The sequence below is a fragment of the Lissotriton vulgaris genome, chromosome 11, assembly GCF_964263255.1.
Source record: "Lissotriton vulgaris chromosome 11, aLisVul1.2, whole genome shotgun sequence".
Taxonomy (NCBI): Eukaryota; Metazoa; Chordata; class Amphibia; order Caudata; family Salamandridae; genus Lissotriton; species Lissotriton vulgaris.
Window position 1 is genome coordinate 9069008 of NC_141699.1, and position 24739 is coordinate 9093746.

Sequence of the window (24739 nt, forward strand, 5' to 3'; positions counted from 1 at the left end):
GCCACAAGGGAGAATCTTGAAGAAGAAATCTTGATGTCCTTTCGCAGAAAGTCGTGTCTTGATTCCAAAGATGATCTAATTTGAACAGGGGGCCCGCTCCTATCTTTATACTAAGAAAAGGGGCTGACCCGGTGACTAGGTCCTGCCTATGGGTGGGACTAGGAGGGGGGTGGGTACACCCCTCTCCCATGCCGGACTTTCCCCAGGCCAGGGGCTGGTGTGCCCCTGGAACTGGTTCTGACCGGCCTATGCGTAGTGAGCACCGGGGTGCCACTCAGCAGTCACCTTCCTGTAAAGCCCTGCCTACCCAGGATACACAAAACCCTGTCTGGGACGGTGCTAGCACCGCCTTCGACAGGAAACCCTTTGTCCAGGCTCCCCTCGCTGGAAGGACTCCCAGCTGCAGGGGGTCAGACTCGTGTCTGTGGTGGCAGCATCCATTTTGTGGAGCTGAGGCTTCGTTTAACTTTAACCGGGGTTCACAGTTACATACATGTCGTGTCCCTCTAGAAGGGTGGAATGCTAACCCCGTCGCCAGAATTGGCGAGGGGTTAGTATTCCAATTCGTATGACACCTTACTCGACATGTTTTGATAAAGCAATACCAAAGATAGCATTTAACCGCGAGGATTATAATGCACTTAAGAGTATATGGTATGCGTTATCATGGAACAGCTATTAGGACTTGGTTCCGCAAGCTGCAGACAGGCTCAGCTCATGCCAGAGCACCATCTCACATGATTCCAAGCACTCTGCCTTCAGGATTGTCAAGGCCTGCCATAGGAGTGACTGATAGGGATCTGTGTGTCCATTTTTAGGGTTAGATATAGGTATACTATATCTACAGCAAAGGGTGATTACACGACTTTGCCCCAGCTGTCATGCAGCCAGTTGTGTCAAATTTAGGAGGCCAGCCAGGGGTGGCATAATACATGCTTCAGCCCCTGGTAGGCCCTGGGTACACCTATGCCCTGAGTTACAGGGTCTGATAAGGTGGCCCAGTACCAATTGGAAATGTACCTAAGGTACATGGAATCCATTTTACAGAGAGAGCAGTAGGCCTGGGGTCCTGATTGGCAGGGTCCCAGGTCGACTATGTCAAAAACCAGCTAAAACATAGGGCAAAAAGTTGGGGGCAACCATAGTCAGGAGGTACCTTCCTACAAGCATCTCATCCATTACTCCCCTTGGTTCCCGGCCTTCTGGAATCCATGATGGACATCTTCCTGACATCAGCTACGATCAAGGTCGCACCGGCTCAAATTCAGAAAATATACAGGCCGGCTTCCTCGGACCCTGTCTTCTTGAAGACGGATCCGCCTGCAGACTCGGTGATCATTGCGTCCGCGAGGAAAACTCATGCTGTGGCTGCGTCTTCATCGGTTCGACCCGATAAGGAAAGTAGGTCCCAGGACTCTTGGGTACGTAAGGTGTGCGGCTCAGCAGCTTCATCATTAAAGATCTCCAGTGCAGTAGCCTTATTAGGTCGCTATGATAGAGCCTTGTGGGGCTCATTGGACCGCTTCAAAGAGAAGCTGCCAAAAGAGGATCAGAAGGACTTTGAAGAGATCATCACCGAGGGGTCACTTGTTGCCAACCAAGTGATCAGTACGGCACCGGACGGCGCTACTCTATCGGCGCATTCATATGCCCATGTCGTTTGTGTCGGAAGATCCTCCTGGTTGAGGCTGACAGCACAATAGCCAGATGCACAGCAGAGAATCCTAAATCTCCTGTTTTCCCGGCTCCTCTCTGTTTGGCAACCATACAGATGAGGAAATGGGCAGGATGAAGACGGAACTGAACACCCTCAAAGCCGTGGGCTTGGAGAAAAAGGAGTACAAACGTCGATACAGACCCAACCAGCGCAAGGGATACCAGCAGAGGGTTCAAACCCCTCAATTGTCCCAAGGAAAAAACCAAGGCAAGTCGCAGTACCAGTGCCGTAAATCCAACAGAGGTAGAGGTGGTCACCAGCAACAGTCCTCTACCACGGCCAGATCAGCAGGGAAGCAATGAGCAGGAGCTTCCTCTGGAGCTGTTGCCCACTCCAGGGGGGGGAGGGGGGGGCGGACCTCCAAGATGCGTACTTCCTTATACCCATTTTGCCACGTCATCGCAAGTATCTGCGGTTTGTGGTCGGAGTCAAGCCCTATGAATATAAGGTCTTGCCCTTCGGGCTGAAGTCTACCTCGCGAGTCTTCACCAAGTGCATGACAGTGGTGGCGGCCGCCCTTCACAGAAAAGGTCTGTTCGTCTACCCTTAGACGATTGGCTCCTCAAAGAGCCATCTCCTCAACAAGTGAGGAGCGATTTCCAAATCTGTCTACAGCAACTACACAAACTGGGTCTTCATGTCGGCATGGAGAAGTCTGTACAACAGCCCACCCAGACGATCCACTATCTGGGATCGAATCTGGATACAAACAAAGGAAGAGCATTTCTGTAGTAGGGGATCTCTGTGTATAGTCATAATCTAGTGAATAGTCCCGCCCATGTGCGTGGACCCCGGCAATCAAAAATAATCTCTTAAGTTGTCAAAATAATGCAGAAACTGCAAAGACACTTAAGAGAGAATTTAAAGACAAATAATGCAGCCTATATCCACAGGCTACACTGTCCAGTACTTCAACTAGAAATTCCACCAAAAATCACCACACACAGCACAGCCTGCTAGTTTCTACCATAGAGAAACTTGCCTCCCCCAGTCACAGACCCAGGAATGATAGAGAGGAAGGCAGGGACAGACAAGCCCCATAGGCTGCCATTATGTGGCTTAAATAGGATACTGTGCCTTTAAGAGAACTTTCCAGAACTTCTCCCAGTATCCCAGAATGCATAGCAGGTCCCTCTACTTTCAGTTCTTTTTTCCGGCTCCTGCTTACAGGACCCTGGCATTGAGCTCTCCCTTTTACAAGGGTTTATTGAATTCGTTTTTTGCACTTTTAACTTTTAAAAGTGTTGCTGTTACTGCTTGGTGTTCTCTTCTCACTTTTGTGCTGTTTTTAGGCGTTTTGGGGCTCCGAAATGCCTGGCCTTTTTGTCAAGTGCCCAGCATGTGAGAGGAAGAAGGCCAAAAGCGACCCCCATGATGTCTGCATCGTGTGCCTTCCAGAAGATCATGGCCCTGAGGAGTGTGTTATCTGCCAGCAACTTTCTGCTAGGACCCTCAGGGACAGATTGAAGATCAGGCTGGCTGGCCTGGAGGATAGGCGCCAACGTGCTGCAGGTGGGTCTGGGCAGCCTGGGAGGGATCCCTCTGCCTCTGCTGAGGCCCCTGGGGGGCTCCCCAGGGGCAGGAAGTCCAGCCAACGATCCCATTCTCCGTCGGCGTCGATGGCATCGACGACGGCGTCGAGAGGGATGACGACGGCGTGCTCCCCTTCTCCCCGGGGCTCCGGGTCGAGACGGCGCGACGGCTCGACGGCGAAGGAGAAACCGACGTCGAGGCCGCCGTCGACGTCATCGTCTTCGTCGACGTCGAGGTCATACCGACGCCGAAGGCACAGTGACGTACATCGACGCTCGCCGTCGAAGCGGCGCCGACGCTCGCCGTCGAGGCGACACCGTCGGTCGTTGTCGAGGCGACACCGTCGATCTCCGTCGCGACGACACCGCCGATCGACGTCGAGGGGCTCCTCGACGTCGGGAACATCAAGGCGACGGCGGCGCTCGTCGTCGAGGGCGGACCGCCCGACGTCGAGAGGACGGCGAAGGTCGACGTCGAGGAGTCGGCGTTCGACGCCGAGGAGGAGGCGGTCGACGCCGAGGAGGAGGCGGTCGACGCCGAGGAGACGGCGCTCGACGCCGGAGTCCAGGAGACGTCATTCGACGCCGGAGAAGCGTCGTTCTGCGTCCAGCAGACAGCGGTCAGCGTCGGGGAGCAGGTCACCCGCTCCAAAACGGCGGAAAAGGGACTCTAGTCCCAGGAGTCACGCTGCTTCCAGCGGTGGTCGCAAGAGGAAGAGGTCGCCTGCGGATGGGGATGGATCTCCGCGCCCCTCGCCTGGAGGGACACCGGGCTCGGTGTACTCGGAAGTGTACACTCCGTCCCGGCCCAGGACTCCGACTCCTCCCCCCGTTCCTAAGGAGGACCCTCCGCCCAAACCACCACTGCCTTCAGGGGACACTCCTCCACCTCCGGTCCCTCCGCATGGGCCCGCACCGCAGCCGAAGGTTCCTCCTCCGAGGTCCACTTCCCTGCCGTCCCTGCCTGCTCCTCCCAAGGGGACTCCGAAACCGAAACCCCGGGAGGAACCGAAGACGCCTCGTGATGAGCCGAGGAAGACCCCTCCGCGCAAACCGAAGGAGCGCCCACGAGCTGGCAGGTCTCGCTCTCGCTCTGGGCGGAGGGACAGATCGAGGCACAGATCATCCACGAGATCGAGGCACCGCCATAGGAGGCGCGAGTCTCGCTCTCACACGAGGTCCTCTGGGACCAGGGATTATTCACCTACCCTATCGGGGTCTCCGGACACCAGAGTGTCCCCGATAGATGACCTGGTGGCCTTTCAGGACGTACTGTTGCGGGGCGCAGCGAAGCTCGGCATCTCCCGGACGGTGCCTACACCGAAGACATCGGTCATCTTCGAGACGCTGCATCAGAGGCATCTGTCTCGTCCTCTCCTGCCCCTGGTGCCGGGCCTGGAAGAACCTGCTATGGCTCTGTTTCTCACCCCGGCTGTGACGAGGGCGGCCCCTTCGAGATTACTTAAGAAGTACCGAGCTCCCGAATCGGATCCGGCCTTTTTGAGGGCTGAGCCTCCACCTGACTCCGTCATCGTCACGGCGGCCCGCAAGCAGCATGCCACCACCCCGACCTCCACGGTTCCCCCGGACAAGGAATCGAGATGGATGGACTCGGCAGGAAGGAAAGTTTGTGGTACTTCCGCGACCTCCATGAAAGCGGCGAGTGCCACGGCTTTGTTGGGTCGCTACGACCGCGCCCTCTGGGACTCCCTTGAGCGCTTTGCGGAGCATTTGCCCCGGGAGCAGCGTGAAGACTTCACGGAAGTCCTGAGCGAGGGGATGCTGGTAGCCAACCAGATAATCAGCGCGGCTGCGGACTCTTCCCTGTTGGCGGCTCACGGATTTTGCCACGGGATCAACCAGCGGCGTCACGCATGGCTCCGGCTTACGTCCCTGAAACCGGACGCACAGCAGAGGGTGGCCAATCTGCCGTTTTCCGGTGGGACCCTCTTCGGGAAACATGCTGATGATGAAATGGCCCGCATGAAGGCAGAGGCCGAAACGCTGACGGCTGTGGGCCTGGAAAAGCCCAAAGAGACCAAGAAGCAGTACCGCCCCTTCCAACGGCGGTTCGGCGGACAGGGCCGAGGTCGAGGACAGGCCTCAGGACACTCCCAGCAGCAGCAGCAGTTCCGGAAGCCGTTCCAGAAGCGGCAGAGGGGCAGGGGAGGCCAGCAATCGGCTCCGGCGCCCAAGGGCCAGGCGGGGCCCAGGCCCTAGGAACTTACTTCCCCCGGATCCGTTACCCACTCCGGTAGGGGGAAGCATCCAACTTTTTCTGGCAGAGTGGAGAAAAATTACTCAGGACAAGTGGGTGCTGAATATTGTTTGCAATGGATACAGTCTTCGGTTCACCAGCCCTCCTCCAGCTATTCCCCCGGTCAGCTCGCAGTTTCAGCTGCGCGAGCTTCAGGCGGAAGCGGATATCCTGTTGAGGAAAAGGGCGATAGAAGACGTACCTCGGTCTCAGAGAGGAAGAGGTCTGTACTCCCGGTTCTTCCTGGTTCGCAAGAAGGACAAGAACGAGTTCAGGCCCATTCTGGATTTGCGACAGGCAAACAAATGGATTCGCAGAGAAAAGTTCCGCATGCTGTCGTTGCATCAGATTTACCCTCAGTTGCAACAGGGGGACTGGCTTTGCGCTATAGACCTACAGGATGCTTACTTCCATGTGCCCATTGCACACAAACACAGGAAGTTCCTGCGGTTCCAAGTCGGCACCAATCACTATCAATACACAGTACTCCCATTCGGACTGAAGTCTGCGCCGAGAACGTTCTCGAAGTGCATGGCGGTGGTAGCAGCACACCTGAGGAAGAACAAGGTGTTCGTCTACCCGTACCTGGACGATTGGTTGATCAAGGCATCCTCCTTCTCGGAAGCGCGAGCACACTTCCAGAAGACGTGCGTTCTCTTGAACAAGTTGGGGCTGCACATCAACATGGCCAAGTCTGTCCCGACTCCGGTCCAATGCATACAGTACTTGGGAGCCTCCATCAATACGCTGTCAGCAAGCGTGTCTCCTTCGGAAGAGCGACGATTATCACTCCTTCGAAAGGCTCAGGCTCTTATGACGACTCCATCTACAACAGTGAGGACGGTGTCTTCTCTACTGGGATCGATGGCCTCTTGTATCTTCCTGACGCCACACGCACGGCTGCACATGAGACCGCTGCAGGAGTGCTTGGAGGACCAGTGGGATCAGAGGAAAGGATCTTGGGACGACAAGATTCGACTGTCACTGCATGCTCTTCAGTCTCTGAAGTGGTGGTGTTCGGCGGAGAATCTCCTCAGAGGGGTTCCCTTTCACAAGGACATTCCCACGCAGACTGTCGTGACGGATGCGTCTCTTCTGGGATGGGGAGCGCACTCCGGGACTTTGCAGATTCAGGGCACGTGGTCACCGATGGAGGCCACGTATCACATCAATTTCCTGGAACTCAGGGCTGTTCACTTGGCGCTGAAGGCCTTTCTTCCGTCCTTCCAGAACAACTCTCTGCTTGTACAGACGGACAATACCACCACAATGTATTACCTCAACAAGCAGGGGGGCTCGAGATCGCGCACACTGTCACAGGAGGCGCAGACGATCTGGCACTGGCTCCTGGCCAGAGGACTGACGATAACGGCCACCCATCTACCAGGTGTGCAGAATGTTCAGGCAGACGCACTGAGCAGACTGCTTCAGGAAAACCACGAATGGGTCATAAATGACGAAGTACTAGGAGAAGTCTTCGCAAGGTGGGGAACTCCAGACGTAGATTTGTTCGCCACCGCCGAAAACAGCAAGTGCAGAGACTTCGCCTCCAGGTACTTCCAGCAAGGGACGCTGGGGAATGCGTTATGGATCAACTGGACGAACGGCTTTCTGTACGCCTTTCCTCCCATTCCCCTGATTCCGGCGGTACTCATCAAGCTGGCCCGGTCCAGAGCTCGGATGATACTCATCGCCCCGGAGTGGCCCAGGCAGTGGTGGTTCACAGACCTTCTTCACCGGTCTCTCCTTCCTCACATTCGGCTGCCGTGCAGGCCGGACCTTCTCACGAAGTTCGGGGGACGGATGTTACACCCCAACCTCTCGTCTTTGAGTTTGGCGGCATGGCTCCTGAGATAGTGCAATATGGCCATCTGAATCTGCCCGATGACTGCATGGACATACTGAAGGAGTCTAAGAGACCTTCCACTCGGACTTCATATGCTTACAAGTGGAAGAGGTTTTGTATCTGGTGCCATTCTAACAACCATGATCCTACGACCTGCAAGGAAGATGTCATCCTTCCTTACCTTTTACATTTGGCGCAGTCTGGCCTTAGTGTCCATTCCATTAAGGTACATCTTGCTGCATTGACTGCCTACAGGAAATGCCCTTCGCAGACTTCCTTTTTCCAGATCCCTGTGATCAAAGATTTTCTGGAAGGTTTGAAGAAAGTGTTCCCTCCTGTCAGGCTTCCCTCGCCTTCATGGGAATTGAACGTGGTGCTGTCCAGATTGATGAAGGAGCCTTTTGAGCCTATTCATAGGGCTTCATTGCAGCACCTGTCCTGGAAGGCGGCGTTCCTCGTGGCCATTACATCGGCCCGCAGGGTGAGTGAAATTCAGGCGTTGTGTTGTAATGAACCTTATACTGTATTTCATGCTGCTAAGGTTGTTATGCGTACTCACCCTAAATTTCTTCCCAAGGTTATTTCTGATTTTCATGTCAACCAGACCATAACTTTGCCTACGTTTTTTCAGAACCCTTCGTCCCCAGCGGAGAGGTCTCTCCATTCTCTGGATGTTAGGAGGGTGTTGAAATTTTATCTGGATAAAACCAAGGATATTCGTAGGTCTGACCAGTTGTTCATCAATTATGGGTCGGTCAGGACGGGTCTTGCGACCTCGAAGCAGTCCATTTCTAGGTGGATTGTGTCCTGCATACAATTGTGTTACCAAAAAGCTAATAAGACCTTAGGAGGTAAGCCTAAGGCTCATTCCACCAGGGGCAAAGCTGCCACGACAGCTCTGCTCCGTAATGTGCCGATTGCGGAAATCTGCAAGGCAGCCACTTGGAAGTCGGTTCATACCTTTGCTAAGCATTACTGCCTGGACGCTGACGCCAGGGCAGACGCTCAGGTTGGGCAGGCTTCGCTGCGGAATTTGTTCGCACAGTAGTGGCGTTATGGATTTTTTCTCCACCGCCGCTTTGGTGTGGGGATGGGCTTGCCATTCTATTCACTAGATTATGACTATACACAGAGATCCCCTACTACAGAAGGAGTAGTTTCTGTCCTGTAACTCCAGTTCTGTAGTAGGGGTATCTCTGTTATAGTCATAAGCGCCCGCCCTCCTCCCCGGTGGAGATTTTCATCATGTACTGAATGCGACAGGTCTGGCATGCTTCGCCTTCAAAAAGAACTGAAAGTAGAGGGACCTGCTATGCATTCTGGGATACTGGGAGAAGTTCTGGAAAGTTCTCTTAAAGGCACAGTATCCTATTTAAGCCACATAATGGCAGCCTATGGGGCTTGTCTGTCCCTGCCTTCCTCTCTATCATTCCTGGGTCTGTGACTGGGGGAGGCAAGTTTCTCTATGGTAGAAACTAGCAGGCTGTGCTGTGTGTGGTGATTTTTGGTGGAATTTCTAGTTGAAGTACTGGACAGTGTAGCCTGTGGATATAGGCTGCATTATTTGTCTTTAAATTCTCTCTTAAGTGTCTTTGCAGTTTCTGCATTATTTTGACAACTTAAGAGATTATTTTTGATTGCCGGGGTCCACGCACATGGGCGGGACTATTCACTAGATTATGACTATAACAGAGATACCCCTACTACAGAACTGGAGTTACAGGACAGAAACTACTCCTTCCTACGGAGGAGAGACTTTCCTCAATTCTGCCTAAGACGCGCCGAAGACAAGCCAAAGAGAAGCCCGTCTGCGCCCGTCCGCGACTGGATGGGCAAGGGGCCATGAACCCAGATCCATCAGACTGGGATTCTAACGTATCCAGGCATATTAGCTATTCGGCCCAGTCATTGCTAGATTTACAGGCTACCCCTTTGCAGGGCTGCGCCAGGGAGACCTGGCCATGTCCAGAAAGTCCGTTTTCATGCCGGCACTGTCAGTTTCAGGCCTCATATGTCAATCAATCTTTAAGCCCCCCAGGCTGCCAAACACTCACCAAAGGGGTGGAAGAACCTGCTTTGTAATGTGAGATCCCTGCCAAAATATCATACTGAGGTTTGGGACGTTATTTCCACTGCATAGCCTGAGCTGTGCTTTCTGACGGAGACGTGGCTGAAGCCCCACTCTGTCCCTGCAATCGCCATGGGTATCCCAGAAGGATATAAAATGGCGAGGCTGGACAGACCTATAAAAACCGGTGGCGGTATTGCCATAGTTTATAAAAGTGGGATAACCATCTCCATATTGGATCACAGTTGCACCGCCAACATGGAACTGATGATCTTCAGGATCAATACCCCCTCAAAGGCTGGTTGGAAAGGGGCCTTGGTTTACCACCCACCGGGCCCATGTACGACATTAGCCATCTCTCTAGTCGAAGCATTGGCCCCGCATATTTAATCCGGCAATGATTTTCTATTGCTGGGGGACTTTAATGTACATAGTGATTTAGCGGACAACACTGAGGCCCAGTCCCTTCTAGCCGATTTATCTGTACTAGGACTGATACAGCAGAATAAGGGCCCTACCCACCTAGCGGGCCATACATTAGATATGGTTCTGTCCAACTCCCCCAAGATTGTGTGTAATCCCCCCACGCAGGTCAATTGGACCGACCATTTTGTTATTGAATTCGCCATGTTTAATACAGCCAAACCCAGCAATCGACCTGCCCCCCCACCCTTGCTGCGTAGGCAGTGGCACAAAATATCTCAGGAAGTTTTTCGGGAGACACTTATTGAACCCCAAATTACAGCCTCGGACAACATAGAGATGACAATGTCTAAATACAAGCATGCCATTCTCACTGCGGTGGACGCCATAGCTCCTATAAAATTATGTAAGCTGCGTCCCGCACAACGGCAGGAAGTTTGGTTTTCTGACCATCTACGCTCTCATAAAAAGGCTTGCAGAAAGTTAGAAAAGACCTGGCGATCATACCGCTCTGAGGACGATAAAAACTGCTATTACACCGCCTTGGCCTTGTATCATAAGAATATCAGACTGGCCAGAAAGAACCATATCGCCTCGCAACTTGCTGAGGCGGGCAACGCTCCCAAGGTGTTGTATCGGATTGTTCAATCCTTTACTAAACCCACTGCTTGTGAGAGTCTAGATTCATCATCACAACAATTATGTGATGATATCTCTCTATATTTCCCCAACAAAATAGAGATGATTTATGATAAAATCATTAGCACTAGTCTCTCCTCGAGTTGCCCTTTGTCATCACCTCAGAAGAGTGGGGCCTCTAACTCTCTCTCATTTTCTGAGTTCCCGGCTGTCTCCCTGGGTGAGGTAGAAGCTCTCATGGGTCAAATTAAGAGTGGATCCCCTCTAGATCTTATCCCGGCTAGAGTTGTGCCATCAATAGGCAAGTCGCTCGACCCTATGATCCAGTCTTTAGTCAACCTCTCTCTTTCCAAGGGTAGAGTACTTCAAGAGTGGAAGATGGCTCAGGTTAGACCCATCCGTAAAAACTCGGCCATCCCCTGAACGGAACTGTCCAACCTCCGTCCCATTTCTCTCCTCCCGTTTCTGAGCAAATTAACGGAAAAGCACATCAATACTCATCTGTCGAGCTTTATCGAACAAACTGGAGGCCTGGATTACTCACAGTCCGGCTTCAGGCCAAATCATAGCACCGAATCAGCTCTCCTCTCAGTGACAGATGACATCCGAATGTCCCAGGATAAGGGGAACTCGATGATTCTGGTGCTGTTGTACCTGTCAGCAGCGTTCAATACGATATCCTATGACATTCTGCTTAGTCGCTTGGAAGAGGTGGGGCTTGAAGGTCGGGCACTGTCCTGGATGAGGAGCTTTCTATCGGGCCGTACACAGTGTGTTAGCATGGGCTCATTTCGATTTGCTTCTGTTGAGCTCACTAAGGGGGTGCTGCAGGGCTCTTGTTTGAGCCCGACCCTTTTTAACATCTACATGGCCCCCCTAACTGGCCTTAAGAGAACATACGGATTCACCCCAGTGCCATACGCTGATGACACTCAGCTTCTCTTCCCTTTTAAGACACTTAGCGCCACGGTCAAACAGTCCTTCTCTGAAGGTATGAACGCCGTAGCGAGATGGATGGCCTCAAATTTCCTACAATGTAATTTGGGAAACACCGAGGTGAGGCTCTTTGGGGAAGCCACATTAACGGATCAACGGATCAAATTTAAGACCTGCTGTGTTGTTTACAAGGGCCTACACGATTTGGGCCCTGCGTATCTGGCTGGTAAGTTTGTCCCCTACAGCCCAGTACGCAACCTTCGTTCCAGCAACCAGTCCCTTCTTCAAATTCCAACCATTAGAAGGGCTAGACAGGGTGGAAAAGCACTCTCCTATCTGGGCCCATGCCTTTGGAATAAACTCCCTGACTCCCTTAGGCTGTGCACCAATCATTTGACATTTAGGAAACTGTTAAAAACATTCTTATTCCAACCTTAGCACCTCCTCTAGCTCTCCAGTTCTTCTATCTCTGAGCTGTTTTCTTGCCTTGGCGCGGAGATACTCCTTCGGGAGTCGATTCCAGCGCGGTACAAACTCAATAAATAAATAAATAAATGCAGCAGAAGTGCAAGGCTCTGCTTCAGACTGATCGCCCAGCAGTCCGACAAGTGGCATCTCTGCTGGGGTCGATGGCCTCCTGCATGTTTCTCATCCCCAACGCCAGGCTGAGAATGCGCCCGTTGCAACAAGATCTAAAAGACCAGTGGGACCAAGCAACGGGGCGTTGGGAGGATCGGATCGTGCTCTCCCAAGCAGTGAAATCCTTCATCAAGTGGTGGACTTGGCCGCAGAATCTGTTGGTGGGAGTCCCTTTCCATCAACCAGTTCCACTGCAATCGTTGATAACGGATGCATCTCTACAAGGATGAGGGGTACACATGAGGTGCCTTCAAATGCAGGGCTGGTGGTCCACGAAAGAACAGTCCTACCACATAAACATGTTGGAGCTACGAGCAGTCCATCTTGCTATGAAAGCTTTTTTGCCTTTGATCACGTCCAACTCGGTCCTGATCCAAACAGACAACACAACCACCATGTATTATCTAAACAAACAGGGTGGTACGCGCTCTCGCCCTCTCCCTGGAGGCTCAAGCGATCTGGCACTGACTTCTGGCTCGGAACCTCTCCATAGTGGCAGTGCACCTTCCGGGAGAGCAGAATATCAAAGCAGAAGAACTCAGTCGGCACTTTGAAGATCAGCCAGACTGGGTTCTGCACGACGAGGTGGCGGCAGACATTGTCCAACAGTGGGGTCGTCCATCAATAGATTTATTTGCAGACGACAAAAACAAAAAATGCCACGCCTTCGCATCCAGATTCCACCGTCCAGGGACAAGGGGGAATGTGCTTTTGATGGATTGGTCACAGACATTTTCCTACGCCTTTCCTCCTCTGCCTCTGATCCCGAAGGTGATGTCCACGCTCATCAGATCCAACATGAAGATGATTCTGATAGCTCCAGACTGGCCACGGAAGTGGTGGTACCCGGACCTTCTTCAGTTATCTGTACACCCCCAAAGGAGGCTACCGCACAGAGGGGACCTACTGACCAAGATGGACGGGAGGATTCTCCATCCCAGCCTTCCCTCCCTGAACTTGGCAGCATTTCTCCTGTGGCCCCACAATACGGACACTTGAATCTGCCGCACGACTGCATGTATATCCTGAAAGAGGCTAAGCGACTCTCCACAAGAGCGTCATACGCTTTTAAATGGAAGAGGTTCTACCTATGGTGTGTTGAAAATCATTTTAACTCTACATAGGGGCAGGAAGACGTCATTCTTCCCTACCCCCTATATTTAGCAAAAGCGGGTTTGAAATATGCCTCAATCAGGGTTCATTTGTCAGCCATTACGGCATACAGAAAGTCACCCAGCCAACCTTCCTTTTTCCACATGCAGGTGGTTAAGGATTTGTTGCAGAGGTTGAAGAAAGTGTATTCCCCGGTTCGAAACCCCTTTCCTCCCTGGGATTTGAATCTGGTGCTGTCTAGATTGGGTCCTCCTTTTGAGCCCATTCACAAAGCCTCTTTACAGCACCTGATGTGGAAGGCCGCTTTTCTGGTAGCTATTACATCAGCGCGCAAAGTAAGTGAGATCCAAGCGCTGTGTGCAAAAGAACCTTATACTGTGTTTCACCACAACAGGGTAGTGTTAAGGGCTCACCCTGCTTTTTTGGCGAAGGTTATATCCGATTTCCATATTAATCCGTCAATCTCCCTAACGTCTTTTTTTTCCAAACCCTGCGACTCCTGCGGACAGGTCGCTACATTCCTTTTACCTCATAAGAGTGCTTAAATTCTATCTGGAGGTACCTAGGGCATAAGGAAATCGGATCAATTGTTTCTGAATTATGGTGCTATCAGAACAGGTTTCCCAGCCTCCAAAAGATCAATTTCAAGATGGATAGTGTCCTGTATAAAATTGGCTTACCAGTTGGCGCATAAACCCTTGTTGTTGTCTCCTAAAGCACACTCCACTAGGGGAAAAGCGGCCACAGTAGCTTTCTTGCATGATGTTCCAATGTCAGAAATTTGCAAGGCTGCAACCTGGAGATTGGTTCACACTTTCACAAGGCATTATTGTCTGGAATCCGATTCCAGGGCTGATACTTAAGTGGGCCAGGCCTCCTTGAGGAATCTATTCGGATAGTAATCTATCTATCCAGGCTTAGTTATCTGAGCTGATTGGTTAATTTACAGTTATGTTTCCTTTACCTGCAGGTGGATGAGGTGAGGCTCGCTATTCTATTCTAGTGCTTATGACTATTGATGAGGATCCCCTGGAAAAGAAGGATTAGTTACTTACCTGTAATCCTAGTTCTCTTCCAGGGGTATCCTCATCAAAGTCATAAGCAACCCTCCCACCTCCCCCGGGCAAAAGATCATTGTGTGTTTTTAATGAGGTAATGTCAACTCTTTGTGTCATGGCTTTTTGAGTCACCGCAAAGAACATTATGGGAAGCTGGGGGTCATGACTGCCTTAAGGGGCACAGTGCCAGTTTATCTCTATGTTGCTATGAGTTAGCTTTTCAGTCTTTTTAGACTGTGTTTCTGCAATGCAGCCTGGGAGCTGTATATGGTTTCAGTCCTATGTGAGAGTTTCTTCTGACTGTTAAGCATTAAAACAGATTCAAAATATATATTGCTGTTGTTTTTCCCTTTTTGTAATGTATGCTTTTATGATATAAGGGGGAGTCCTTACAGCATTGCTAAGCTCTGGTGTGTATAAGGCTGCAGTTGCTTATTTCATATATATGTATATATATGTATATATACGTAGAGATACATATATGTGGGGCACATATATGATTGTGTTTCCCGGGTCCCGCACATGGGCGGGAATATTGTAGTGCTTGTGACTTTGATGAGGATACCCCTGGAAGACAACTAGGATTACAGGTGAGTAACTAAGCCTTACAGAATTGAAAAAATAGAATTAATACAGAACATATTATAGATTGCATACTATGCCCTCCATAAAGAAAGGGAAACCACTAATTGTATGGCATTCAGAACTCTTAAAAGATTTTCAGGAAAAATATAATTCAAGAGTGAGTTTTGCCAGGCTAATCAATCATTAATATTTAGCAAAAATCTCACATAAAGAAAAATAAATGCACAAGACAAATAAAATTGTTTCAAAGCCAGTTAGTCAAAAGCATCAAAGTCTGTCCTGATCCTTCGCCTCCCTAAAATATGTGAACAAAGCCCGCTCCTTCCTCGGTCTCCTCAGACGCAATCTACACCCAGTCTGCACCGCGACGTTCAAGTACCTAACCCAAATTATGCCTGGTCAGAGCTGCTCCTAACACGCCCCTAAGGGGTCATTATTTATACCCTAATTCTTGGCTGACTATACTATACTAACAATATTGCAGTTTCAATAGAAACTCACACTGTGATTGGTTGGTTCAGGTGACATAGGGTTAGCATCCTGTTCTCATCGCAAGTCCAACCTATACCGGTTCTGACAATAGGGGCTTAATGCTAAGAACAATATACATAACATGTATCAATAAGAACATCTCTTGCAACATCTTAAGCGACAAAATGTATCAATCAATTTCCTTCTCGCTTTCACATCACACACAGGGATGACACACTTCCACATATACTGGTAGGTTGACACGGTGACAGGAGTGTGCAGATCATTGTGGCCTTGACCAAAGTGTCTTTACTTGAGGCACTTGGCAGTTCATGTATCTGGTTCTGCGCATGCGTCTCCCATTCAACACACTGCTGACAATTCTCAGCCATGCCGGATTCCTAGGCAGCCATTTATTGTGGGCCCCAATGTATACTAAAGCAAAACAAACACAACAGAATATTAATTTTTGAAGTAAAGCCCATTATGTTCACCTCCCACCATTCTAATATAAATTGTATTAATTATTACCTAGCGAAAGCTATTAATTTAAAGCAGCCTTTCTATTATTTGTGCACAACATGCAAAATGTACAGTGTACAACATCGCATAAACATGCACTAGTGCACATTTTCAAAGCACAAACAGTTAATACATGCTCATAGCAACATGCTCTAATGTTTTAGATAGCTTTTCATGCAAAATGCATTTGCCCCACTTGTAGTGTTGGTGCATGGTTGACTAATTAGTACCTATTATAAGAAAGATGTGTTATGAACATAATATGCGTTGTCTAAATATGCAAGAAAGCCAAGTTTCTTGAGACTGGAATAGAGGAACAAAGGAACAAAGGACTTTCATGGAGAGGAGACAGGAAGAAACATTCCATTTCTTATCTCAAGGTTAGTGAGCTGCTGCTTAAAGCAAACTTAAGTCATGTGCTGCTATACACTGCAAAATACCTGTTCTTTCAGCACAATTATGTGCTACTTTAAAAGTTAAAAAAAAATTCTCAAATTAAATGTACATTCTATAGTGAGGTTAAATCTACACATTTTAACCACCATGGATTAATTAATTGAGCATGGGTTTTAAATGAAAGCGTTTCAGACTGAAAGCATTTTGACCATGCCTCTTTTCAGGTTTTCACTTGCCATGTGTTTTCATTTGCACCAAAATCTGCGTGCCATTTTAAAATGCTGTCTGTCTGAAACACAAAACAGAGCAATGCTTAATCTGATGAAATCTGGCCCATCACCACCATTGTTCTTTAGCTCACTTCAGGATATGGACATCAAGCTCCGCTTACTTTCCGCCTATCATTTTTAATTGGCTCCTGTCCCTGTCCTTTGTAAAAGTTGGCTTTTTATTGGTCATTAGGCTTAGTAGTCCCTCCTTAGTACCGCCTTGTCTCTTCTTGTAACCTCCCATGAAGACACCCCCAGTTTCATGTATTGTTATGCCCTAGGTTTGAACTACAGCCTCAAGGCACTATTTTCTATAGTGTGGAGTAGTGTGGCTCACTGGTTAGAGGCGGTAGACCCAGAAGTAGAGATCGGCCCGGGACCAGGGTTCAATTCCTGACGCGGCAGGGTGTTGGGCCAATGTCAGTGGGCTCGATAAATCTCGCCTTTAGTGCCACTCTAACCATGGGTTCCACTCAGCAACTCTGGGCACTAGCTTGCTTAATCTCCACAAACGGCCCTATCAACGCCGGGGATGCCTGGTTTCACCCTGGGGGTGCCCAATAGGGACCATATCACAGGGAAAGCCAGGACGGGTTCCCCAGCTTATACAGCGCCAGGAAACCTACGTGTAGCAGTGCGCTTTAAAAGCTCAAAAAAGTTATTAATTAATTTATTGAAGGCCTTCAGAGAGGACACTCACTAGGTCCAAAACTAGGTTGGCAGTGGTTACTTTACTAGCTAGCACATTTATATTGGACCTTCTATAAATTTCCCTTCATCAGCTCCACATAGAGTACAACCTAATCCGGAATTAATATAATAATTATTTTGTCATATTTCAAAGCTACTAATTGTATATATGGACATAGCTATTTGAATGTACTTGTGGTACTGTCTTGCATGCAATGCATTATGGGTAGCGTGGATTTACCATATCTTCTGCAGGGTGCAGTACCATATGTGACCAAACGTTTATGATGCTCAATAGGGACCTCTAGGATCAGCTTGCGGTACTGCACCTAGACAAGCAGTGCTGGTGCCTTTCTCACTAGGGACCTCTAGGAGCAGCTTGCGGTACTGCAACTGGACAAGCAGTGCTGGTGCCATGCTCACTAGGGACCTCAAGGAGCAGCTTCCTGTACTGCACCTAGACATGCAGTGCTGGTGTCTTGCTCACTAAGAACCTCTAGGAGCAGCTTTCGCTACTGCACTGAGACATATACGGCTGGTTCCTGGCTCACTACACAAGCATTTGCAATGCACTAGGTCTCGCATTACTGAAAGTATGAGCTATTGGTGTTGCATTATTATTGCTACGCCAATACCTCAAACCATCAGTAATGAAGACCTATTGCATTGCAAATGCTTCTTTTATTTGTCTTTTATTTGTCGTCTAGTCTCACGATGTTGTAGTTTGGAGGAACCAATAGATCCATGCATGGCGAAGATGATTCGGTGAGTCATGATTCTGTTCAGATCCCCACGTCTATCTCTTGGCAATATGAGTTTGAGGATGTCAGAGGCATGCTTCACTGCTGATCGTCAGTTGAGTAGTAGGCCTAAGAGAATTTGTGTTGTGATGAAAGATACTCTCTTCAAGTTATGGATGTTGAACTTTCTATTTTTCGGTATGGATGTTCTACTTGCGTTGCTTGTAACCGTTCCAATTTTGTTTTCGCCTCCATTGCAGGGGAGAATAGATGAAACGGGTGTCGACTCGTAGGTTAGTTGTAAGGCTAGACTTTCATCATCCGATAAATACTTAAGTAGTTTGCGAAGGCGATATTACCTATTTGACAGCGACATGGGTGAAGGTTTAGGCTTGCTTTGTAGTTTGAGTTCTGATTTTTGAATGAGCTTGATTTTTAAGAGTGAGGTGTAAAATGCTCTTAATTTCGAGAGTAGAGTTTTGAATGGTCTGAGATGTGTTGTCGGTTTGAAGTTTCAGTGATTCTAGATCTGTTTGTGTTGACTGTGATGGATCCGAGAAGTCCTAGGGGTTTGAGCTAGGTTTTCTAGAAAATGTGATGCCCTTGTGAATAGGGCTAGATTTAGACCTACCAGTAGTTATTTTTCTATTCGGAGGGGTGACTAAGGGACCTTTTCTATTTGTAGGGGTGACAAAGGGACCTTTGGTGGAGTTATACGATGAACTCCACTTGACGAAATTGTGTGATACTAGGCAATTGGTACATTTCACGTTTGGCTTATATTTCTTCATTACCACATATGAGAACTCCTTAAAATGTACGAGTTCAGGATCTGTGCTGTACAAAACCTTCTCTTGTGTTTTTTTTTTATAAACTATAATGTTGTTCCAATTATGTAACAACCAAGGCTACACACAAGGTGCACCAGACAAATCCTTGCCTCTTGGTTCACTAACTAAATACCTCTCAATGGGTGATCTAAACTGATCTGCTAAGGTAAAACTCTCAAGCGTATTAATAAAATATACTTTTTTTTAAGTTTGCAGAGACTGTATCATGTTTTTACATGTTTAGTGCAAGATGTCTTTAAAACTAAAGGTGTTCCTAAAGATAAGTTGACTAGGACACCGTTTTACTAAAGTATGCCTGTTTGTTTCACAGCTGTCTAAATGTTCCTGCTCTATCAAGGGAACAGCAGCCCAGTGCGTTTTTCTTTGAGCCGTGTTAATGAGTTGTACTTTCTTGATCTTGCCCAAAGAAGCGCAAGAGCAGGAATTTGCAGCTGTTCTTCGTGGTTGTTGGGGACAAGAATAAACAAGAGAGGCAGGGAAGTAAGGAGCTAACATCCACTGATCTTGAATATAAGAAACTGAGACAAATAAGAGTAATGCAACTGCAGTTTGGAGGTGGAGGTGGAGGAGGGAGAGCAGGGCTTTGACTAGGAGGAGCAGGGGCACACAACCAGTCACAGAGATACAGACTTCAACCTCCTATTGGATGGCAAGAATCCCTTTGGTCACTCAGCGAATGACATACTAAATAGTAAAGAAAAGCATGGTCTCTACTATGTCAATGAGCTTTATCTAGGCTATAATGACCAGACTGTTATCTTCTTCTATTCACCAAGGCTGTGTGTACTGCCATTTGGTTCAAGCCTTTTGCTAGCTCCTCCTCCCTGACCTCCTCGCCGAGTCCAAGAAAAAGAGGGGCAGCCCCAGTGTGCGAACTTGGCCATTGCCTAACCCAAAACATCCAGTGGCAATGCTGCCCACCAACCTTTTATGTCAAGATGCACCCTAGCTCATTGGAAGGGAATGCTTACCACCATGTCCACAGTGGTCCTAAATCATGCAAAATTCCTGTTCTCACTTGTCAACCGTGCAGTACCCTTAGAATCTTATAGTTGTAAATGACAAGATTCCCCTTTTCTCAGTAAGCATTGAAGCTCCTCTAGAGTTGCTTTCCGTTAATAAATAGGTGGGAGGATTCTGCCACATTGTGGATCTGTAGGACCTTAATTTCTCGAAAGGGAGCAGTTCTTCCATAGACAGTAGTACAGAAGAGTGTCTTTGGCTCGGATGTTGGCAGCAATCCACCACAGCCGGTTTTGCTCAGCAAACTTGCAGTATGCATAAATCCACGTACCTGTGCTTTTGGTTTGTCCTAGGAAATCTGCACTTCCTGTATGGGATGGTCACCTCTGGTTTCTGTGGTATTGTTCTTGAAACTGTTAGTGCTATTGCACTATTTTGAACCTTTGGATTGTTCATTTTGACCCCTATCTGGATGGCTTTGTCTTGTCTAGAAACCACCATCTAAGGACCTGGGTACTTACTGCTTTGCCTTCTGGACACTTATGAATCTAGGGTTTATCCCAGGCCATTCGGAACGACTGTCTGATCTTTTCTGAAAGTTTCAGCTCATGTGGGCATTCTGCATATAACACTTCTGAAAGCCACCTCACCTCGAGAGAGGTAGGGGTTATAAAGGAGTGTCCACCTATTTTTTTGCTCTGCAACCTTTATTGGTTGCATGGGCTATTTGGACTTCAGGTGTCTTGTATCAGCATGTTTCTCAATGCTGAATGAAAGAGAGCCTCTGACAGTATCACCAGGTGGAACTCTTGGACCATGTGTCTGGTTGCTAAAACATACTTTTTCAGTCTTCCCATTTCCCCTTCCTATTTTGAGCTGATGGGCACTTGCTACTCTTCTGTAAGTAGGCAGCCCTCTTTGCTTCCAAAAACTTGCAGGTCTGACCACCAGAAGGATTCTCCAGAGTTCAGATGTGGGCCCTCTGCAGTGATCTGTCAATAATTGCATTTTGGGACAGATAAGATGCATCCTGTTAGAGTTGAAACTGGTCCTCCTAGCTGCTGTGGCCTTTCCTAAGTGAGGCACTTCAGACGGAAGCCCTAGCATCTCCTCCTGCGTCAGATAGTCATAATTCACATGGACAATCATGCCTTCCTATTATTTTTATTAGGAACGCACAGGCACTTCTTACACTTCCCTGTCTGGGTCTGTGGTAGGGGATATATCTCTTAAGACTCTTCTTTCTGTTCCATATGGCAAGGGTGTACCTCCCGAAGGTAGTCAATCTGAACATGTGCCTTCACCCTGCTTTTGAGTGGGAGCCAAAATAAACAGTCTTTGACTCCCATATTTGATGCTTGAGATTGAGTACCTTGTTAAACTACCCCGCTGATCCCCTTCCCATTTCATTTCAACACCATGTTACAGAGCTTCTTCTGGGTAGATGGGGCCTTCAGTTCTTTGTTGATTGCTTTCATGATGGCAGGGCCTTGAGAGTTCTTTTATGGCTCTCCTCTGTCCTTACTACAGTTCAGTAGAAGTTTGAGATACTCCGAAATGCTTGTGGCTCCAGCTTTGCTACACCGGGTGTGGTTCTTAAAGCTGCTGCACCTCCATTAAGGACAAGGATTCTGTCCCCCAGAAAGAAGGTCATTGAGTAGAGAGGAAAGTGGTGACGTCAAAGCCTTTTCCTGCTCTGAGCATAGCTGCAAGTCTGTGAAATAACACTAAACACGCTGCTGTACAGCATCAACCTGCTCATTTTCTAAACACAGTAACAACATGTAAAAATCAAGCACAGAAAAAAAGAAACATTAACATGTATTTGACAAAAGAATAAGGCAGGAAGAAAGCTTTAATGGATTAAATTGGCATATGCCTCTTTATATAATGCAGACTTTGTCTTCATCCCTTCCCCAAACGAGAATGTGACATCAGAAGAAGTCGGGCAGAGTAACCTGTAGATCAATCACTGCTGCAATTGAGCAAAGCTATAAATGTTGCATTTCTTTGCTAGTGGAAAGTAACATATGATGTTAGGTCTGAATTGGACAGTTGCCTTTGTGATATATCTACAGATGCCTCTTTCTATCCTTCTCTCAATTCTCTGCTCAGGCCAAAGGTTGACGGTACCCAAAATAGAAGACAGCCTAAGTAAACAAAATACGTACAAAAATGTAATAGGTCGCTGTTAAAAGTTTAATATCTAAAAAAATCTAGTCGAAGTTAAAAACATTACTAGTAAGGAGGAAAAGAAGTATTGTATTTGAAAAACGTTTTTGCTCTTTTAAAGCTGTTATTCTTAATGTTTGGTTTTCTGTGTCTCCAGTGTATTTCAATATTCTTTGTTTTTGTTCCAGAAATTCAATCCCAAAATCTTAAAAAAAAGGCAAAAGAATGGGAGTTCAGCAAAATCAAGTAATCCGTACTGCTGCTGTGCTGTGGGTAGCAAAGACCGGTCTCTCTCTGTCTGGGTGAGTTGTCTTTGTTATTCTACTTGGGTAAATGAGAACTGTGTAGAAAATGGATTAGAGCAGTACGTTTCAAATGCTGTAGAATGAATAATTTATGTGCAAGAACCATTAAAAACAAATATCCCATTTAGATGGAGCATGTGACTTCCAATTAATATTAAGGAATTTTATAGTAGATTTGGATCTTGAAAAAGCAGGCATATCCAGTTTTTATTAGGTTAAGATGGAGGAAAACGAAACCCCGTCCCACGAGCCTTGAGCTATACCAAACCTGGCATTGACTGTTGATGAGCCATATGAGTTCTGTTCCAACTAATGTCTTGATGTGGTGCAGAAATTTTTTTGCTCTGTTAGTAGTAGAGTTGTTTTCCCAGATTTCACGCACAAATTGGTAAGCCTTATTGAAAAGGTCAATTTGGATTGTTTACTTATCTGTTTTGCTGTGTGATTGTGCTTTTGATGCAGCTGCTAAAGCTGATTCTTTATATGATATATCAAAAAGAGATATATTGTGTAAAGAGTGAGGGGTTCACTTATGAGTGGACAGCGGCTTGCTATGGCAATCCAAAGGTGCTCTTCTAAGGGGTAGTGTGGCTGAGCAGCCTTAGGCTTATCACAGAGAAGTGCAAGACATCTGAAAATACACACACTGGGCAATAAATGAGACACATGACTCAATAAGAAAATTCACACCAATTTAAAAACAATGACACCTATATTTATATACTTGTAGGCACCAGAATCAATTTGTTTAGGCAAGTACGTTTTTAAGTAAGAGTTCTTTTCAGTTGAAAAAGTCACCACTTTTTAGAAGCTGCAGTGTTATCCTATGGGAGGAAAAGTCAATGCAGTATTCAGGTACAGTACAGCGACTTACAGGACCAAACTCCAGGAGTTGCCGTGAGTGGTGGGCAAGGTTTAAGATCGCATCAGCAGAGGGGGGCGTGGTTTGCAAGCCATGAGCACCGACGTGCGCCGCTGAAGCTCCGGCGCCATCGGGGCAAAATCCTGCAAAATTTGCCTTGGAGACCCGTGGGGGGACTAATTAGGAGACTGTATGTGTGCTTCCTTCCCCGGCTTCCCTTGAACCGACGGGTGAGGGGAGAGACGGCCCGCAACACCGAGCCAAAAGCAGGGCGGCGCTCGGCGGAGGTGCAGCATTGAAAGCCGGGACACACAGTGCGAGGTGCAGCCGCCCGGCCTACAGCTGAGGTCATCAGAAGTGTCGGAGGCTCCCAACCGAGACCACACAGAAGGCGGTGAAGGACTCGGGCGCGACCAAAGATCACGGAGGGCCCCCGGAGGTGAGCGGGCGCAGTGGTGGAGTGCGGAGCGACGCCGCCGAAGGGTCTGTTGGGCGCTCGGTATCGCCACCCCCTGGCCTTGAACTCTCCATTGGCCCTCCAGCACCGAGAGGATATCGAGGGCTCTCCTATGTAACGCCCCACCCCGGCGGTGAGTGGATCACTGGGACTGCACGTGGGCCCAAGAGGGCCTGGTTCACCCCCTGGAGGGAGACGGCGCACAGGTGGAGATAAGACACTGCTGGACACGAGCAGAGGAAGCCGCTGGAGGGTGATCTCGTGTCCCCCCCCTCTCCCCCTCCATATCCTAGGAGGACGTGGTATATTGCGGCTGCGCGTCCCTGAGGTGGCCTGCGGGGGCAAATGTGTTCGGGGCCGGCGGACATACTGTGACGCCCCTCCGCCCTGCGGACGGCTGGCATGAGGGCCCCCTCCCAGATTCAATCTAGCGGGGAGCCGCCGGGGTGGAACCTACCCAGAGGACTTGACACGGGGAGTTACACAGGGCCAATTACTGGGGTCTACAACTACCGATAAACACTGGGGACTGAGACCACCGTAACAATGGTCCGTAAGGGAGCGAAGCCGGCGGAGGATCCCGGAGAGCTGCCGACAACCTCCACAATGCCACCAGCCACCGAAAATGGGGCGCCGCAGCAGCCCGGAACGGAGCGCCAGGCGGAGGGTCCTCAGATGGATAAGTTGGACATTATCCTGAAAGAAATCAGGGATTCCAGAGCGGTCCTTGAGCAACAGATGGGCACCCTGACGACCAACTTGTCCCTACTGAGGGCGGACCATGGTAAATTGGCGGACAGAGTGAAAGACCAGGGCCTCTCCATCGGCGCGATCACGCCAACTGTGGCGGAACACAGGTCTCCATACAACAACTCCAAACTCAGGTGGCCTCTCTCATGGACCGGGTGGAGGATGCGGAAGGCCGCAACCGCCGGAATAACATCCGCGTTATAGGCCTTCCGGAGAGATGTGAGGGCCCCCAGGCGGCAGACTTTATGGAGCAGTGGTTCCGGGATCACGTAGCGGAGGAGGGCTTATCGCCACACTTATGCATGGAAAGGGCGCATAGGATCCCGACGGGCAGGCCAGACCCCGGACAACCCCCGCGCCCGTTGATAGTGCGGATTTTGAGCTACCGAGATAGGGATGTCCTGCTGCAAAAGGCCCGGGAGAAGTCCCTTATCAAGTATGACAATCACAAAATCTCCCTTTATCCGGATTACACCAA

At 48.9% G+C, this 24739-nt stretch overlaps 1 protein-coding gene across 2 annotated transcripts in view; it reads left to right on the plus strand.

Annotated features, from left to right (window-relative positions):
• HIRA (histone cell cycle regulator) overlaps window positions 1-24739 on the plus strand; it is a 436977-nt gene that overhangs the window by 199773 nt on the left and 212465 nt on the right. For both annotated transcript variants that reach the window (XM_086942648.1, XM_086942649.1), the window contains exon 9: window positions 22076-22189. In XM_086942648.1, the coding sequence (XP_086798774.1) occupies window positions 22076-22189 (114 nt within the window). The remainder of the gene's footprint in view (window positions 1-22075; window positions 22190-24739) is intronic.